General features: G+C 42.6%; 1 protein-coding gene across 1 annotated transcript in view; it reads left to right on the top strand.

Annotated features, from left to right (window-relative positions):
* Positions 1 to 17,985, top strand: part of LOC120543076 (short transient receptor potential channel 7) — a 265,401-nt gene that overhangs the window by 221,699 nt on the left and 25,717 nt on the right. Inside the window, exon 9 of the mRNA XM_039775927.1 lies at positions 7,560 to 7,781. Coding sequence (XP_039631861.1) covers positions 7,560 to 7,781 — 222 coding nt within the window. The remainder of the gene's footprint in view (positions 1 to 7,559; positions 7,782 to 17,985) is intronic.

The raw sequence follows: 17,985 nt of genomic DNA, 5'->3' as shown, positions 1-17,985 counted from the left end.
ACAAAAATTTGGCAGAAAGAACCTTGAATAAATGATCGGTACAGCACATCTCACAGGACCACAACATGAACAGTGCAACAACAGTCTGGTTAAATTGTGGGATTTGTAGGGTCATTGGGCAGGACAGACTTTATTTATCTCATTAAATTTATTGACACATCTCAATCAAAATAACAAACCGACAGTAAGGTATTGTTACCCGGCTCCCAGTTACAGAATTAAAACCAAGTAAATGGCAAAGAAATGAGAATAGATCAGCTGTATTCCAAGTTAAAAATGTACAATATTCAAACAGTATATCCATCCATTATCCAACCCGCTATATCCTAACTACAGGGTCACGGGGGTCTGCTGGAGCCAATCACAGCCAACAGGGTGCAAGGCAGGAAACAAACCCCGGGCAGGGCGCCAGCCCACCATAGTCAAACAGTATGTCAATATTTATATTTTTTTACTCCTGTCTGCCATTAAGAAGGATATTAGGGAGGCCAAAAGACAGTTGGAGAAGAATATAGCAAATAAGGTGAGAGGCGACCCTAAGAGATCCTTTCAGTATTTTAGTAGTGAGAAGTCAAGCAAAATGACACCTTTTATTGGCTAACTAAAAAGATTACAATATGCAAGCTTTGGAGGCAACTCAGGTCCCTTCTTCAGGCAGGATGACTCGAAAACTTGCATATTGTAATCTTTATAGTTAGCCAATAAAAGGTGTCATTTTGCTTGACTTCTCACTACACCCATAATGGCTAACACGGTACAACACCCTAGTACTACAGTATTTTAGTAGTAAAAGAACAGTTAAGGAATTGGCGAAGTTCATCACGAATAGTAAAAGGGAATTAAAAGATACAGACAGTGAAATAGCGGACCCTCTAAACTTGCATTTTTCTGAGGTCTTCACAAGTGGGGAAGTGGATAACTGTTAAATGGGACTGCTAAGGAGGTTCGGAGTTATTTAGAAATTGTAGCAGGAGAAGTGCTACTCAGATTTAATAGGATGAAATGAAAAAAATCACCAAGATCCGATCATATTTACCTTAGAGTTCTTAAGGAGGCTAGCGAGTACATATATAAACCCTTGACACATATTTTTAAGAAGTCGCTGTGAACTGGGGAGATTCCAAAGGCTTGGAAAATGGCAAATATCACCCCATTATATAGAAAGGGTGACCAGGCAGATCCAAGCAACTACAGGCCAGTGAGTTCAACATGCATCACAAGAAAATTAATGGAAGGAATTATTAAGGATGAGATTGAGCAAACACCTGGAGCTATTCTGAACAGTCAGCATGGGGTCAGAAGAGGGAGGTCATGTTTTACTGACATGCTGGAATTCTATGAGGAGGCAACAAAAGGATACGATCAAAGTGGAGCACATGATATTATTTATCTGGACTTTCAGAAAGCATTTGATAAGGTGCTACATGAGAGGTTGGGCATCAAACTAAAAGAAGTGGGAGTTCAGGGTGATGTTTTTAGATGGGTGAAGAATTGGCTCAGACACAGGAAGCAGAGGGTGATGGTGCAAGGAAACTCATCAGAATTGGCCGATGTTAAGAGTGGTGTCCAGCAGGGTCAGTGCTAGGGCCGCTGCTATTTTTAATATATATAAATGATTTAGATAGGAATATAAGTAACAAGCTGGTTAAGTTTGCAGATGATACCAAGATAGGTGGATTAGCAGATAATTTGGAATCCATTAAATCATTACAGAAGGACTTGGATAGCATACAGGCTTGGGCAGATTTGTGGCAGATGAAATTTAATGTCAGTAAATGTAAAGAATTACACATAGGAAGTAAAAATGTTAGGTCTGAATACACAATGGGCAGTCAGAAAATCGAGAGTACACCTTATGAGAAGGATTTAGGAGTCGTAGTGGACTCTAAGCTATCAACTTCCAAACAGTGTTCAGAAGCCATTAAGAAGGCTAACAGAATGTCAGGTTATATAATGCCTTGATGTGTGGAGTACAAGTCACAGGAGGTTCTGCTCAAGCTTTATAACACACTGGTGAGGCCTCATCTTGAGTATTGTGTGCAGTTTTGGTTTTCAGACTACAAAAAGGACATAGCAGCACTAGAAAAGGTGCAGAGAAGAGCAACTCAGCTGATTCCAGGGCTACAGGGGCTGAGTTATGAGGAAAGATTAAAAGAGCTGAGCCTTTACAGTTTAAGGAAAAGAAGATTAAGAGGTGACATGACTGAAGTGGTTACAATTATGAAGGGAATTAGTCCAGTCGATCAGGTCTGTTATTTTAAAATGAGTTCTTCAAGAACACAGGGACACAGTTGGAAACTTGTTAAGAGTAAATTTCATGCAAACATTAGAAAGATTTCCTTCACACAAAGAACCACAGACACTTGGAATAAGCGACCAAGTATTGTGATAGACAGTAGGACTTTAGGGACTTTCAAAACTAGACTGGATTTTTTTTAGAAAAATTAAATGGATAGAACTGGCGAGCTTTGTTGGGCTGAATGGCCTGTTCTCATCTAGATGTTCTAATGATCTGCCAACATATGCTAAATCTCATAAAGTAGCATTCTCAAACCCACTTAATCCATCTTAAGGGCACAGGGGCCACAGCATGTCGTGTCACCACTGAGTACAAGACACACAGACCAGTCCTGAATATGTGGCCAATCAATATGTCAACCCCCAAAACACACCTTTTTGGGACTTTGTCTAGGTTTGGAGGCTGGAGATGTTATTCACACCAACACAAAGTGAGGACATGAAAACTCTGCATATTCAGCTACCGGGATTGTGATCCAAAACAAGGATCACAAGGATATTTTTAAAATATTTTTGTAGCACATGCATCTGAAAAAAGATAAAAAAAGTTAAAGGTTAGTTCCACTTTAGAAAGGAAAGAAAGCTAAAGACATAATGTTTTGACTGTGTAGTCTTCAGCAGGTGTGCAACTGAAAAGGAAAGGAGGGAACAAAGCTGAGGAAGGTGAGAGTAGGTGAGAAAAGACCACCATTAGAGAATAGAAAGGAGAGATTAAAACAGTTCATCAGTAAGGCCTGGAGAAATGTGTGACCCCAGGCTGAAAATGAGTTTAGGTCTTTAAAAAGTGTCCTTGAAGCCCTGTGAAAGAAAACAAACAGAGAGATCAGAGTGGCTATGATCATGGAATGTGAAGTGTTCAATAGTGGGCTCAGATGTGCTCCCTGAAATGGTCTGCTAGCCATCTTTCTGTTTCACCGATGGAGATTGGCTGGAAATGCAGTAAATGAGATTTTTTAAGACTGGCAAGAGGTCTGTTGTTTAATATTGAACTCACCACAGGGACTGGATACAAAGGATTTTCTTGGTGACATATCTGTAAGTTACCCAGACAACTTTTATAGCTCAAAGTACCTGATCAGGAATTCTTCTCTCCTCTGGGAAGTGAGCTGCAGAAAAGATGCCTGCATATGGGTGATGAAGATCAGGAGAGGGTTAGAAAAATGGGCTCCTGTAGAACAATCATTCCGCGAAATGGGGAAATTTTGTTTAATAACCTGTAGGAGAGACTGAATGCTAGGGCAGAATGGAGGGGGCAGAGCTTCATTATTGACATTTCTGTTGTAAGGTCTACTCCTGACTTGACTGAGGGTCCTATCCACAATTTGACACATTTGCTCTTTTGTATTTAACTTAAAGGTGCCAGTGTGCTGCATAATCCAAATCTGAAAGCAATGCTGGAGTTAGCCGCAGAGTCGGATGCTTTGACTGTCTAGTCAGTCAGTCATTTTCTGAACAGAGGCTATTCCTATTGAAGTGGTATTACAAGGGACAGTGTGGGGCGGACAGGTCATTGGAGGAAGGTGGAAGTGGGAGGGAACATCCATTAAAAAACTGGTTCAGAGCATTAGCCTTGAGCACCTCAGCCCTGGATTAACTGTGAGGCTGTTATGAGAGCAAAAGGAAGCCTTTAACAGTATTACTATAGTCAGTCATTTTTTTTTTTTGTTCTTTTTTTGTTCAATTTCTTGTATTAGGAATTTGTTAGCTTTCGCATGCCCCTTGGGGTCAGAGCACAGTGTCAGCCATTGTACAGCACCCCTGTAGCAATTACAGGTTAAGGGTCTTGCTCAAGGACCCAGCAAAGTAGGATCTCTTTTGGCAGTGACGGGGATTCAAACTGACAACCTTATGGATACCAGCACAGATCCTTAGCCTCAGAGCCACCACTCTACTTAGTTTTGAACAGGGTTGCAGGGGTCTGCTGGAGTTTATCCCAGTAAGCATGGGACACTTAGGCAGGGAACAAACCCTGAACAGGGTGCCAGCCCATCACAGGATACACTCACACACCAGCAGGCCCGGCCTTAGGCATAGGTGAAGTAGGCGACCGCCTAGGGCCTCGGTGTCCGGGGGGCCCCGAATCGACGGTGGCCAGGCCCCCAGCCCGCCCCTCCCCGCACATGTTTAAATCACATGGGCCAGCGGGGGCGTGGCCACGTGGGCTGTCTATAAAAGCGGAGTGGTTTGAGTCAAGATCTCTATGGGTCGAATGTTCACATCAGTGAATCAGCCCTCATCATCATCCGTCGAAGTAGAAAGAAGAAGTCAAGATCTCATAAATCCTTCCACCTCGTCAGTGGCAGCAGGTGGCACGGGAGCTGGAAGGCAGAACCGTAATCTGAGTTGCGAGAATGAACGAAACCCCTGTCTGTCAGTATGTCCTCGAAGTGTAAATACGAATCTGGAGCAGCTAAGCGAAAGAAAAAAGCCGATACTGATGCTTTCATTGCGTCTCGGAGAGGAGCTTTGCTCAATTTTGTGAGAGTTGGTGCTGGTAACAGCGGTAGTCGCAGTATGGAGAGCAATGAAGGCCCAGGCCGAGGCCCCCACAGAGAGAGTGTAATTTTCACGCATTTCGCAGAGCTTCCGGGGGGCCCCTGGACCCCCCTCTCGCCTAGGGCCCCATCATACCCAAGACCGGGCCTGACACCAGGGCCATTTTAGGATCATCAATTCACCCAACCTGGATGTCTTTGGAATGGGAGAGGCAACTGGAGCACCCGGATGAATCCCACACATACAGGGAGGACATGCAAACTCCATGCAGGGAAAACACGGGCCATGCCTTTAAATGTCTAAATCCTCACACGTCCTCACCCACGTTAAACCCATGCAGCTGATTGACATTGCGCGCCTGAGTCCTTAGAGAGTGACGTCAGCTGCCGGTGGTAGGCGGGGTCTTCTTCAGCACAGACAGGGATCTCCTCGCTGCTGCTGCTGATTCTGCGTGTGTCATCCTCCTCATTGGACGGTCCCATTGGCAGCAACTCACAAACGAACCCTGCCACCTGTTCACCTCAGGACTGTCACGATTGGCTTAGAGCACGAAATCGGCCTGATATGCAAGTGTTTGAAATGCGGACTGTCAGTTGATTAATAAAAGCAGTGTCGGTCGATGCCCATTTGGAGCCCTGATTGGTTTAGGCGGCTACCCTCGGTGTCCATATCAGTCAATCTGTATTATAAGATTTGGATGACTTTGCCGCTGGGTGTCCGGAGCGCGCACCCCTTTCAACTACATAAACTACGCCCCTCGAATAGAGCGGAGTTTACGGAGCGCGCGCTCTTTAACATTCAGGATTTTTTGGTACGGCCGCCCTGTGCCGACGACTGCAAGATGCCGCCATGGTTGGATGCCTATATCGCCAATAATTAAATCTACCAATAAAGGATGAAAGGACTGGACGCTGTGAATGGCAAGTTCCAGATCTGAAATCTAGCAGCGGGTTACTGGGGCGGTCAACGAGGCAGCAGTGCTAAGGGACGATACTCCGATCGTTTACAGTATGAGGCACGCATTACGGTATCAAGCGCAAGGATCACTTTCTAAGACTCTTTTACTTGTGGTGAGTTTATGTAAAGTAAAACTGTAGGAGAAATAAAATGGTATCAGTGTGAAACGAATCAAATCGCTCCGCAGTAAATTCAGACTTGCGTAAAAGGAGGACTGACATCACGCCAAGGGAGCTCACTGGTTAGCGCCGCTGCTTCCCAGATCCTGCGGTTGAATTCACAGTCGTCTTGTTGTTTGTGTGAATTTAATATTCCATCCCAATATAAATACGATTAAAAATACTGGTTATAATGCCACTATGTTTCTTTATTGTGTCGTGTGGTTTCTCGTAGAACTATTGCTTGACAAAGAACCGTTTTATTCTAGGAAGGATTCTTTGCGCTTTGAAAAACTTCCTAATATATAGAAAAAGAAAGGAACAAACAGGTGGGCACCATGAGACTTGAACTCTGCCCAACTTAGCTCATATACAATGAGGATTTCCATCAAAGAATCTAAGCGCTACTCCGAAGCACGCTAGCCAGCAATTGGGACAACATGGCACTGTCAAACTACAAAACATCTATGTTAAACTAACCTGAAGTAACTGGCGTTGGTGTATTTGTATAATGGCTGAAAGTAAGAAAGCCAATATTTGTTTTTAAAACGTATGTGTCATTGCTAGCTGAAACACAAGTGGCGAACAAACAGATAGAAAGTTAGACAAGATGCATGCGATCTGAGGGTAGAAATGAGATCCATCGAATGAAACTGAAAAATTCAAAAGGTGCGCCTCAGACTATGTGGGGGTACATGACGTAGCTATGGTGTAGGTTCAAGGTAGAAGTATAAATCAGCCTTTTGTTTCTGTCTTGAATCTTCCTGGGCTTGTAGAATGTACGCCAACCTTCTCAAAATTCTGGAATGCCACACTCTATACAACTCGCTGTCAAGCAGGTATTAAGCCCCGCCCATCTTCAGGACAGTCTTCTGGCCAGTCCAATGTGTTAGCACCACAGCAGTTCTCTTAAGGAACTGCAAGAAACTGGCCATACACCAGATTGGGTTTATTTGGTCTTTAAAAGTAACATCTATATGAATAGGTTTTGACTTCAGAGGAGAAGCAGACTGGTTTGAAATAAATGTTTTAATTTTTTGCTGTGAGGGCCCAGTTTCTGCTGTTGTGGGGTCTGTGAAGTTTGTGCTGCACAATGCAGCACTGTAGGTTTTTTTTTCCTTGGGTTTGAAGTTTAACTCTAAACTGACTTGATATGAGTAGGTACAGGTATACATGAATGAGTCCCACCATGTAGGCGAAACTAAAGCTTACAGGACAGGCCCACCATCCCCTTACAGTTTTATACACCGTGTTTGAAAAATCAATGGATGGACAGTACGTAGTGTATATAGTAACTTATCATTTATTTAATCTGGATGCTTCTTATCCTCCACTGATTGATTAATATGTAAAACCTAAACCCACCCTCTGATTGTACCATCCTGCCCCATTTTAAAAGTCTTAATGACTTGAGAATCAGAGCTTTTAATAATACGTGTGAATATGAAGCAGAACTGGCAGTTCAGAGGGTAAAGTTTACTGTTCTAGAATGAAGCTGCAATTCTTGTCACTTCAAGCACTGAATGATTTGCAAACAGAAAGGCAGTTAAATCGGAGGTCTTGGCTTTTGCCCGGCATTTTGATTTTATAAGAAAGTTGACTTGGTGACATCCCCAGCATTTCTGGTGACTTTATTTTTCTCTCCTGCAGGAAGACGCAGACGTGGAATGGAAATTTGCCCGTGCCAAGCTCTGGCTGTCTTACTTCGATGAAGGGAGGACGTTGCCTGCTCCGTTCAACTTGGTCCCAAGCCCCAAGTCTTTCTACTACCTGATCCTCCGCACAAAGGCCTGCCTCATCCAGCTCTGCAAAGCCAAGTCGAAGAAGTGTGACAGTGACGTGGAGATGGGCATGCTCAACTCCAAGTCAAAAGTTAGTCACAAAGTCTTGTATTATGAAGCAGCTACTCTGTTTTTATGTAGTGACTTTCACAGAGAGTGTTGTCACAGTGGTGACAAACAGTACATTAAAGCGCCTTGTGATCTTTTATTCTGCAAAGGTAACAATATGAAGTAAGAATGGATTGATCAGAAAGTGTATTACGGGGCATTCAGAGATCACCTTATAGAGTGCCTTTTGTAGAATGAGAGATCAAAAGGCATAAAACAATCCATTTTACTTTGTGTTGCACCTGTTATGGAAGTGACTGCTGTGAATCTCTTTACAATGCAATTTGTTTCAAAGTCTTCTTATACAGTGCCTTTCACCCAGAGCTATTTCTCAAATGTCCTCCCCTTGTTTTATGTGGCATGTTTCATTATGACCACTGTCAGTGTGTTCTCTTCTAACCCCAGCTCTCCATTTTCTAGCTTGCTTTACACAGTTGTTGGTGGTGGGCTGCTAGAGCTTCAACTGGCATTTTCACTGGGGCATCACTGTGACAGCCACTCGTGTACAGGAGGCCATTCCAGGGCAGGACACACCCATGTTGACCACCCTGATCCATATGGGGCTAATTTACAGCCTCCTATAATTAATCAATCTATTATATATAGCGCCTTTTTAAAGGGTGTGCTGGTACAAAGCATACATGAAGTCAGGTAGTCATAAAAAGTGAGACAACCAGAGCTTATATGTAACTAAACTGGGTCATCAACTGGGCAACACGGGGCTGGAAAAAACCCAGACAGCTGCCTCATCAGATCTACATGAAGCCAGCTGCAAAAATACATGTTGAATATTTTCAGCATTTTGTTTTTTGCTAAACAATATGGTGAGAGGGCAGCACGGTGGCACAGTGGTAGCGCTGCTGGCTCGCAGTAAGGAGACCTGGGTTCGCTTCCTGGGTCCTCCTTGCGTGGAGTTTGCATGTGGTGCATTGGCGATTCTAAATTGTCCCCAATGTGTGCTTGGTTTGTGTGTTTGTGTGTGTGTGTATACGCCCTGCGGTGGGCTGGCGCCCTACCTGGGGTTTGTTTCCTGCCTTGCGTGCTGGGATTGGCTCCAGTAGACCCTCATGACCCTGTTTTAGGATATAGTCGGTTGGACACTGACTGACTGAACATGGTGAGAAACTGTTTTTTCACATCACATGCCATTATAAAGTGCCCATTACTAAATTTGTGGAAACCTATTTAGAAGAGTACAGAGAGCTCTTAACAGGGAATATTAAAAGACAGTGGACTGAGAGTGCTGCACAGAGTGGGTGGGGCAAGATGAGTGGCAGGGCTGGGTGGGCAGGGCTACATGTAGGAGTGGCAGCAGTCTGCCTCCTTTAAATCAAAAGGGTTTGTAAAAGCGAGCAGAAACTTTCTTAGGAATCTAATTAGACATTGTGGTGTTGCTGTACTTTGCCGTTCAATAAACGTGTTTGTTATTTGTTAGTGGCGTCTATATAGCTGTTGTCACCCAGTGCGACTGCTATGGCAGAATTAAGGCTCCCACCAGCCACTGGGTGATTTAACAAATACAGCACCTTAACAGAGAGTTGATTTTAATTTAAACAATATAGTGCAGTTATTTCCCAATATTAATGGTGTGGGGGGACTCAACCATTGCATCGAACAAAGGGGTGGTCATCATCCCTCTGGGTAATTTCAATTCATGGAGAATTGATTGTTTCATCTAGCTAGGACACCCCTTGGTGGCAGGTCTTCCACAGTCCCTTGCGGTTCATTTTTCCAAGCCCCCAAGTGTGTTTATTGGGATTTTTCCAGCCAGAGATCCTTCCCTTTGGCTGGGATTCAAATTCATATTATATGTCTCTTTTGTTCAGTTTATTGATCTTTTTATGCTGATTATGTACACTTTTCTTTATTGGTAGTTTTGTCTATGTGTAAAATCTGCCTTCTTCAATTACTGAATTTCTGATTTTGTTGACATTGATGTTGAAATCTGCTTCAGGATTAGTTTGGTGTGGAATTCATTCCACCAATTCCATTTTTCCTTTGTGGTCCACTGAGTGTCACTTTCATTGCAAAGTATAAATCTTTTATTATATAAAGACTCGGTAATTGCCCTTATTACTAGCTGGGGTTTGACAGTGATACTCCCCCTCTAGAGGGCATTATTGGAAGTGCTTTGGAACTCTTTATTGTCTGGGAATCCTCATTCCTGACAGAAACAATGCACACAAATTTTATAGGGAGTCATTTTGTTGTTTCCCACTCTGATGGGTTCTTCTGGTACGGTCCACACCTCAACTCTTGGGACACCACTTTAATTTGGAAAATCTTGTGGCTGTGCTATTGACAGGACTACAATTCCCAGCAGTCAGCAGGAGAGTACAAGGGCTGACAAGACATTGTTGCACACATTTAAAGAAGCTGTCGTTCAAATTCTGACTTAAATAGGAAACCAAATAGTCCAGGCAAAGCTGCATCAGTCTTTGACAGATAGGATTTCAGTCCTATATGTCAGAAAAATCCTTCTCGGCATAATGCTGGTGTGTGTTTTGCTTGCTAACTGCGTATCAATGTAAAATGGAGTTTGTGTGCCCAAAATATTAATTTCCTAACTGATAACATTCTCTACATCTAAATTATTATATATTCTGTACTGCCAAACTAATATTTCAGTGTTCAGGTAATGGGACTCCTCCAGTTACCACAGAATATTATGCACACTGACTATGAGTCTATCAATAAGGCTGAGGTAGAAATAACAATTTACAAAATTTGAACAAAAAACGCAAGTTCCTATTATCTTAACGTCACCTTGGTTTTTCCCTGAATTGCATCAGACTGGCCAGGCAAGTCTGGCAGACAATTACAGTTATTTAGGCCCATCAGCTGCCTCCTGTGTGTGACAGCCTGCAATGTCGAAACAACTTGAGTGTGGCCTTCTTTTGTCTTTCCACAACTTTTCTTAGTCAGTTTCTTGTTTTGAAATTTTTTAATCGCACACAAAGTGACTTTTGGTGAACTTTGTTTCACTAATAACTTCGATACAACAATGTTATGATTTGCTTGAGCTGATGTTTTTAATCAGGTAATTAATTAAATGAAGAATCTGACTGATTCTATAATACCAATTTTAATAGAGAATATTAGTTGTTAGGGCGGCACGGTGGTAGAGTGGTTAGCACTGCTGCCTCGCAGTTAGGAGACCCGGCCTTTCTTCCCGGGTCCTCCCTGCGTGGTGTTTGCATGTTCTCTGCGTGGGTTTCCTCCCACAGTCCAAAGACATGCAGGTTAGGAGGATTGGCGATTCTAAATCATCCCCAATGTGTGCTTGGTGTGTGGGTTTGTGTGTGTGTGTGCACGCCCTGCGCTGGGCTGGCACCCTGCCCGGGGTTTCTGTCCTGCCTTGCGCCCTGTGTTGGCTGGGATTGGCTCAAGCAGACCCCCATGACCCTGTAGTTAGGACGTAGCGGGTTGGATGGATGGATGGATGGATGGATGGGTTTTAGTTGTTAATTGTTTTTTTTTTATATGCATGGAAAGTAAAGTTTCACTTTTGTACCTGCAACAATTTAATTTCAACCAAATTATCACCAACCTATTCAAATTTCAGACACATCCACGCAGTCCCCGGGTCTCATATTTTCTAAATGTTCCGTGTCCCACTCCAGTCCCCTCTTCTGTGGCTTTTCATCCCAAGCAGATCCTTTGATGGGAGACCACCACCTTTCTTCGTTTCATTTCTGCTCCTCCTCTTACATTCAGTTTATAAGTTGCAGTTCCCAAAGCCCTTCAGTGGACAAGCATGAGTCGATTCTAAGCCACCATGCGCTTTGTTTCTTATCACTCGTCATAGTTTTGCTCCTTCGGCTTGTTTCTAAAATCACTTCTCTTTCAGAGCTGCTGATTACTGATGAGCAGACGGCGGTTCACATTTCAGCGTCCCCCTGAGATCACTGCCAAGGAGCGCCGCAGACAAAAGCATCACTCTTCACAAACGGCGGGAGGCTGATTCTTATGTAAAGAAGGCTTTAAAAAAAACAGTGGTGGGGGGGCACGTAAGATAAGTGAGATTAAAATAAACTGCAATTCCAGCCACATTGCGACTAATCCCGCTATCAGAGGCGAGCACAAAGAGATGATTTCGGATGAGAAGTGCTTACCTTCTCTTTTCCCCACCCATTACACATGCAGCTCTCTGGCTGCTGCCTCTCTTTCAGAGTGCCGCCATTGTGTCCATTTTGGAAGCTGGTGTCACTCTAGGTCAGTGACTTTGGACTTTGAATTGGTCATCTGAAAATACGTGTCATATTGTAATAGCAAACAAAAACAACATTCATTTAATGTAACACCCTCCTATAGTGAAGACCATCCTGTGATGCTGTACGTTTGTTCCCATGCTTCTGCATTGTGGACTCTTGCACTCTGAGCAAGGCTTTTGACCTCCAGGGGTTTGGGCTTCAAGCTCATCTGTGGGACCCCATCCATAATCCCCCCTACTATGTAATCTTAATTCACACCCAGTGCAAAATGCACCCATATTCCAGGGATTTAACCCATCTGATGTAAAGTGGGATGCAAAAGTTTGGGTAACCTTGTTAATAGTCATTATTTTCCTGTATAAATCGTTGGTTGTTACGATAAAAAATGTCAGTGAAATATATCATATAGGAGACACACACAGTGATATTTGAGAAGTGAAATGAAGTTTATTGGATTTACAGAAAGTGTGCAATATATGTTCAAACAAAATCAGGCAGGTGCATAAATTTGGGCACCACAAAAAAGAAATGAAATCAATATTTAGTAGATCCGCCTTTTGCAGAAATTACAGCCTCTGAACGCTTCCTGTAGGTTCCAATGAGAGTCTGGATTGTGGTTGAAGGTATTTTGGACCATTCCTCTTTACAAAACATCTCTAGTTCATTCAGGTTTGATGGCTTCCGAGCATGGATAGCTCTCTTTAACTCACACCACAGATTTTCAATTATATTCAGGTCTGGGGACTGAGATGGCCATTCCAGAACGTTGTACTTGTTCCTCTGCATGAATACCTTAGTGTATTTTGAGCAGTGTTTCGGTTCGTTGGATTCCTGGACATTGGTCTCCAGAATCTGCTGATACTGAGTGGAATCCATGCATCCCTCAACTTTGACAAGATTCCCAGTCCCTGCACTGGCCACACAGCCCCACAGCATGATGGAACCACCACCATATTTTACTGTAGGTAGCAGGTGTTTTTCTTGGAATGCTGTGTTCTTTTTCCTCCATGCATAACGCCCCTTGTTATGCCCAAATAACTCAATTTTAGTTTCATCAGTCCACAGCACCTTATTCCAAAATGAAGCTGGCTTGTCCAAATGTGCTTGAGCAGACCTCAAGCGGCTCCGTTTGTGCTGTGGGCGGAGAAAAGGCTTCCTCTACATCACTCGCATACAGCATCTCCTTGTGGAAAGTGCCGAATGGTTGAACGATGCACAGTGACTCCATCTGCTGCAAGATGATGTTGTAGGTCTTTGGTGCTGGTCTGTGGGTTGACTCTGACTGTTCTCACCATTCGTCACTTCTGTCTATCAGAAATCTTTCTTGGTCTGCCACTTCGAGCCTTAACTTGAACTGAGCCTGTGGTCTTACATTTCCTCAACATGTTCCTAACTGTGGAAACAGACAGCTTAAATCTCTGGGACAGCTTTCTGTATCCTTCCCCTAAACCATGATGGTGAACAATCTTTGTCTTCAGGTCATTTGAGAGTTGTTTTGTGACCCCCATGTTGCTACTCTTCAGAGAAAATTAAAGGAGGAGGGAAACTTACAATTGACCCCCTTAAATACTCTTTGTCATTATAGGATTCACCTGTGTATGTAGGTCAGGGATCACTGAGCTTACCAAGCCAATTTGAGTTCCAATAATTAGTTCTAAAAGTTTTGGAATCAATTAAATGACAACGTGCCCAAATTTATGCACCTGCCTGATTTTGTTTGAACAATTTTTGCACACTTTCTGTAAATCCAATAAACTTCATTTCACTTCTCAAATATCACTGTGTGTGTCTCCTATATGATATATTTAACTGACATTTTTTATCGTAACAACCAACGATTTATACAGGAAAATAATGACTATTAACAAGGTTGCCCAAACTTTTGCATCCCACTGTATAAGAGCTGTTATGACGTTAGGGTTGAGCGTCTCATTTTTGGTTGATGGAGTTGCTTTCTTGAGTGTTCATCCTGAACTGGGGTGCCAAGTCAGAACTGGTAAGCTGTGATGGACCACACTGACACTGTCATTTCTATCGCTTACTGCACGTTCATCTCACTCATTATTACAGATGTCATCTGGATCCATCAAACTGTTTTCTGTGTTATTTATGTGGCCACTTGCTTCGTCTTCATCTCTCTCTGCCTTGTCTCTTTGTTCTTCTTTGTCCACTTTCTCATAGCAACTTTGACTCAGTTGAGTTGTCATTTGGCTTGAAGCAAATAAGTGTGTGAGCCGGATCCAAGTTGAATCAAATGGGGCTCTTTTTAATTATTTATTAATTATTATCTTTTTTAATTATTTAATTATTTTCTGCTTTGATGTGCCTGATGTGTGCTTACCCATTTATTAGCAGGGTAGCATATGGGGGAACAGCCTTGTGGTGACGTGATGTGTTTACACAATCAACAGGTGCCATTTTTAATCTTCAGAACTCCATTTGGTGATTTATATATACAGTCATATGGAAAAGTTTGGGAAGTTTGTATTTTTCTTGGCCTGCCAGACCTGCTGGGTTTAACAGCAACTGTGCCTGTGGCCTTCCATTTCCTGATTCCATTCCTTATAGTTGAAACTGACAGTTTTAACCTCTGAGAGAGCTTTTTGTAGCCTTCCCCTAAACCACGAGACTGAACAATCTTTGTTTTCAGATCTATTGAGAGTTACTCTGAGGATCCCATGCTGTCTGTCACTCTTCAGAGGAGAGTCAAAGGGAAGCACAACTTGCAATTGACCACCTTAAATACCTTTTACCACTCATGATTGGACAGACCTGTCTATTAAGTTCAAGGCTTAACAAGCTCATCCAACCAATTTGGTGTTGCCAGTAATCAGTATTGAGCAGTGACACACATTCAAATCAGCACAATGACAAGGGGACCCACATTTTTGCACAGCCAGTTTTTCACATTTGATTTAATGTCATACACCCAAAATACTGCTTCACTAAAAATCTTTGTTTGGAAAACACCCCAGTACTCAGATGTTCCTAGGAAATGAATGACATACCACTGTAATCTTTTTTGTTGAAAGTAGAGTCAATTATTATGCAGGCTGAGAGGGATTCCCAAACTTTTTCATATGACTGTATATTGCTCTGATGAAGCTTTATCTTAGGATTTGCCACGAAGTTGTTAATTAGACATTTTGGTAGCTTTCTTTTTGGTTACATTTATGGGGCCCCTTTGGGATAGAGTTAGGGTTAGATAAATAAACCCACAGGGCTGTTATTTGAATATGTTGACTTCTGCCTTACTGGCCCTAGCCATTTAGGGGCCCCTCTTCCCTTTCAAAACGTAAAATGGCATTCGGAAAAATTCTCGTATTCAGGATTCAAAGAACTAAATCTGTATTAGCAAGGTAAAGGGTAAGGTTAGAAGCAGGGATGAAGTTAGCAGTCAATCATAGAGTAAATTCACTCATAGAGGACCAGTTTTGAGTTGGTAATAAGAATATAAAGTCACAACTTCTGAATGTGGAAGAATAATTGAGCACCTGGAAGAAAAGCCACATACATGTGAAGAAAGGCAGTGTGCTGTAGTGGTCAAGGCTTTGGCCTTCAAACCCTCAGGTTATGAGTTTAAATTCAGCCACCGACCCTTTGCTCCAATTGGAAAACCAAAAGAAATGGAACCAATTGTATCAAAAATGTTGTAATTCGCCTTGGATAAAGGCGTCGGCCAAATTTGTAAATGCAAGATGCTGGGAAGCAGCTCTAAGCACCTCACCACCCATCCCTCCAATCATAAAACACCTTCCAGGTTCTCTTTCTCTCTGTTTCCATTATGGCTCCTTATATTCCCTTTAGTGATGTCCTAATAACCTTTTCATGAAGATGTTATTCATGACACTTGCTGTCAACTTGACGTTTGACCTTAACGAGAGTGAGACATATATACGGATTCAGAAAGTATTTAAACCATTCATACTTTAGTGTTTTGCAGGTTTCATTTTGGATACATTTGTCATTTTGCCCATCAATCTACATTCAATAACTTATAAGTGAAAAAAGTTTTCAGAAAGGTTTTGCATATTTAGGAAACAATCCAGAACTGAAATCTCTGTCATAGTGGTATTCAGACCCTTAATTCAGGACTTTGTAGATCCCCCTTTGGGAGCAATTACACCATCTAGTCTTCTTGGTTAAGTGTCCACTGGAGATGGTCCAGCTACAGACCTCCACAGCCCCACAACTCAGTAACTCCACTGGACGACCATTTTTATTTCAGGCTTTCATCACTCATCACACATAACACTCCCTTAACCCTAATCTTACCCACAGTGTAACCAGGTGTTATCACTGACATATAATACAGGCACAAGTAAACACATTACAAAATACATTTAATGATGAAGTGTAGTGTACAGAATATGCAACTGATGATGGCAATCAATATTCATTCAATATTCATCTTATGTTTTGAAGAAATCATCACAATGGTTTTGTCTATTTCTCCGTACACATTCTGACAGTCTGCTGTGGAAATTCTGCATTGCGTGACGTAACATGTCAAGAGAAATGTCAGCTATTTCCTCTTCAATTCTCCTTTTTAGATCAGCAATGGTTGCAGGACGTGTGCAGCACACTTGGCTTTTAAGATGTCCTCACAGAAAAAAAAACAAATCACGAACAGTGAGATCTGGGGATCTAGGAGGCCATGGAATGCCACCGTTGCGTGAAATGATATGCCTTCCAAACAATCAGCGAATAGCTGCCATCGATTGTCAGGCAATATGTGAAGTGGCTAGACCTGGGGACTTCATCTTTGAAGGCTGAACCTGTTTCTTCGAAATTATACACCCTTGTTGTAATCGCATAAGCAGACAGGACACGATCATGACGTCCTAACTGGCAATGACACCAAAATTCCCTTTGCGCATCAGTCACACTATCACCATTCTTATAAAAGGCTTTCACAGCAAACGTTCGTTGCACACCACTGCACTGCTCCATTATAACTAATGACAAAGGGTCCTAAACGAGGTTGCATTAATCCCAAACAAACTGCCGACGCCCCAGGGTCACCAACACCTAGTTCCAAAAGTTCCTGTTTACCTGCGCCACCCCGAATAAAGCAACCTCCTCCTCAATAGAGTGGAGCTCTGGATGTCTGCAGCTGCAATCTAATTGTCTACAGGCTTTGGACACTTGGATTTGTGAAGTTCATCCCATTCTTCCTGGCAGATCCTCTCAAGCTGCCATAGATTAGAAGGAAACACCTGGAAACTTAAGGACCCTCCACAGATGTTATTTTGCTGGGCTACTCAACAACACTCAGGCTTGCTCTGAAGCTACTCCATTATTGTCTTGGCTGTATACTTCAGGTCATTATTTGGATGAAAGGTGAACCATCACCCCAAACTGAAGTTGGCTGGAGCAGGCTTTCTTCAAGGAACTCTCTGTATTTGGTTGCATGCATCCTTCCCTCAATTCTGACCAGTCTCCCTGTCCCTAACAATGAGAAGCACCCACATAGCATGATGTTACCACTACTATGCTTCACTGTCGGGCTGATGTTAGGCTGGAGATGAGATGTGCCTGGTCTTCCCCAGACATAATGCTTGGAGTTCTGACCTCAAGAGTTCAATTTTTATTTCTTCAGATCAGAGAATATTTCCCCTCATACTTTCAGATTCATTTAAACGACTTTTACTCAATAATAGCTTCTGTCTAGACACTCTACCATAAACACCTAAATGATGAAGTGTTGTTGAGCACTGATTCTGACAGGTTCTCCCGTCTTAGCAGAGTACACCTCTACTTGTGATCATTGGGTTCTTGGTCACCTCCATAATCAAAGCCCTTCTTGCCTGACCAACTGTAGGAAGAATTCCTGTGGTTAAAAACTTTTTCTATTTCACTGTGCTCCTGGGGACACTCACGGCTTTAGATATGATCTAGACCTCACCACAATTTGGTCACAGAGGTCTGCATAGAGTTTCTTGGACTGCATGGCTTGTTTTTTGTCCCGAC

This window comes from Polypterus senegalus, chromosome 13 (genome assembly GCF_016835505.1).
Source record: "Polypterus senegalus isolate Bchr_013 chromosome 13, ASM1683550v1, whole genome shotgun sequence".
Classification (NCBI taxonomy): domain Eukaryota; kingdom Metazoa; phylum Chordata; class Cladistia; order Polypteriformes; family Polypteridae; genus Polypterus; species Polypterus senegalus.
Note: the sequence above shows the minus strand (reverse complement) of the source record. Positions and strands in the feature narration are given on the sequence as shown.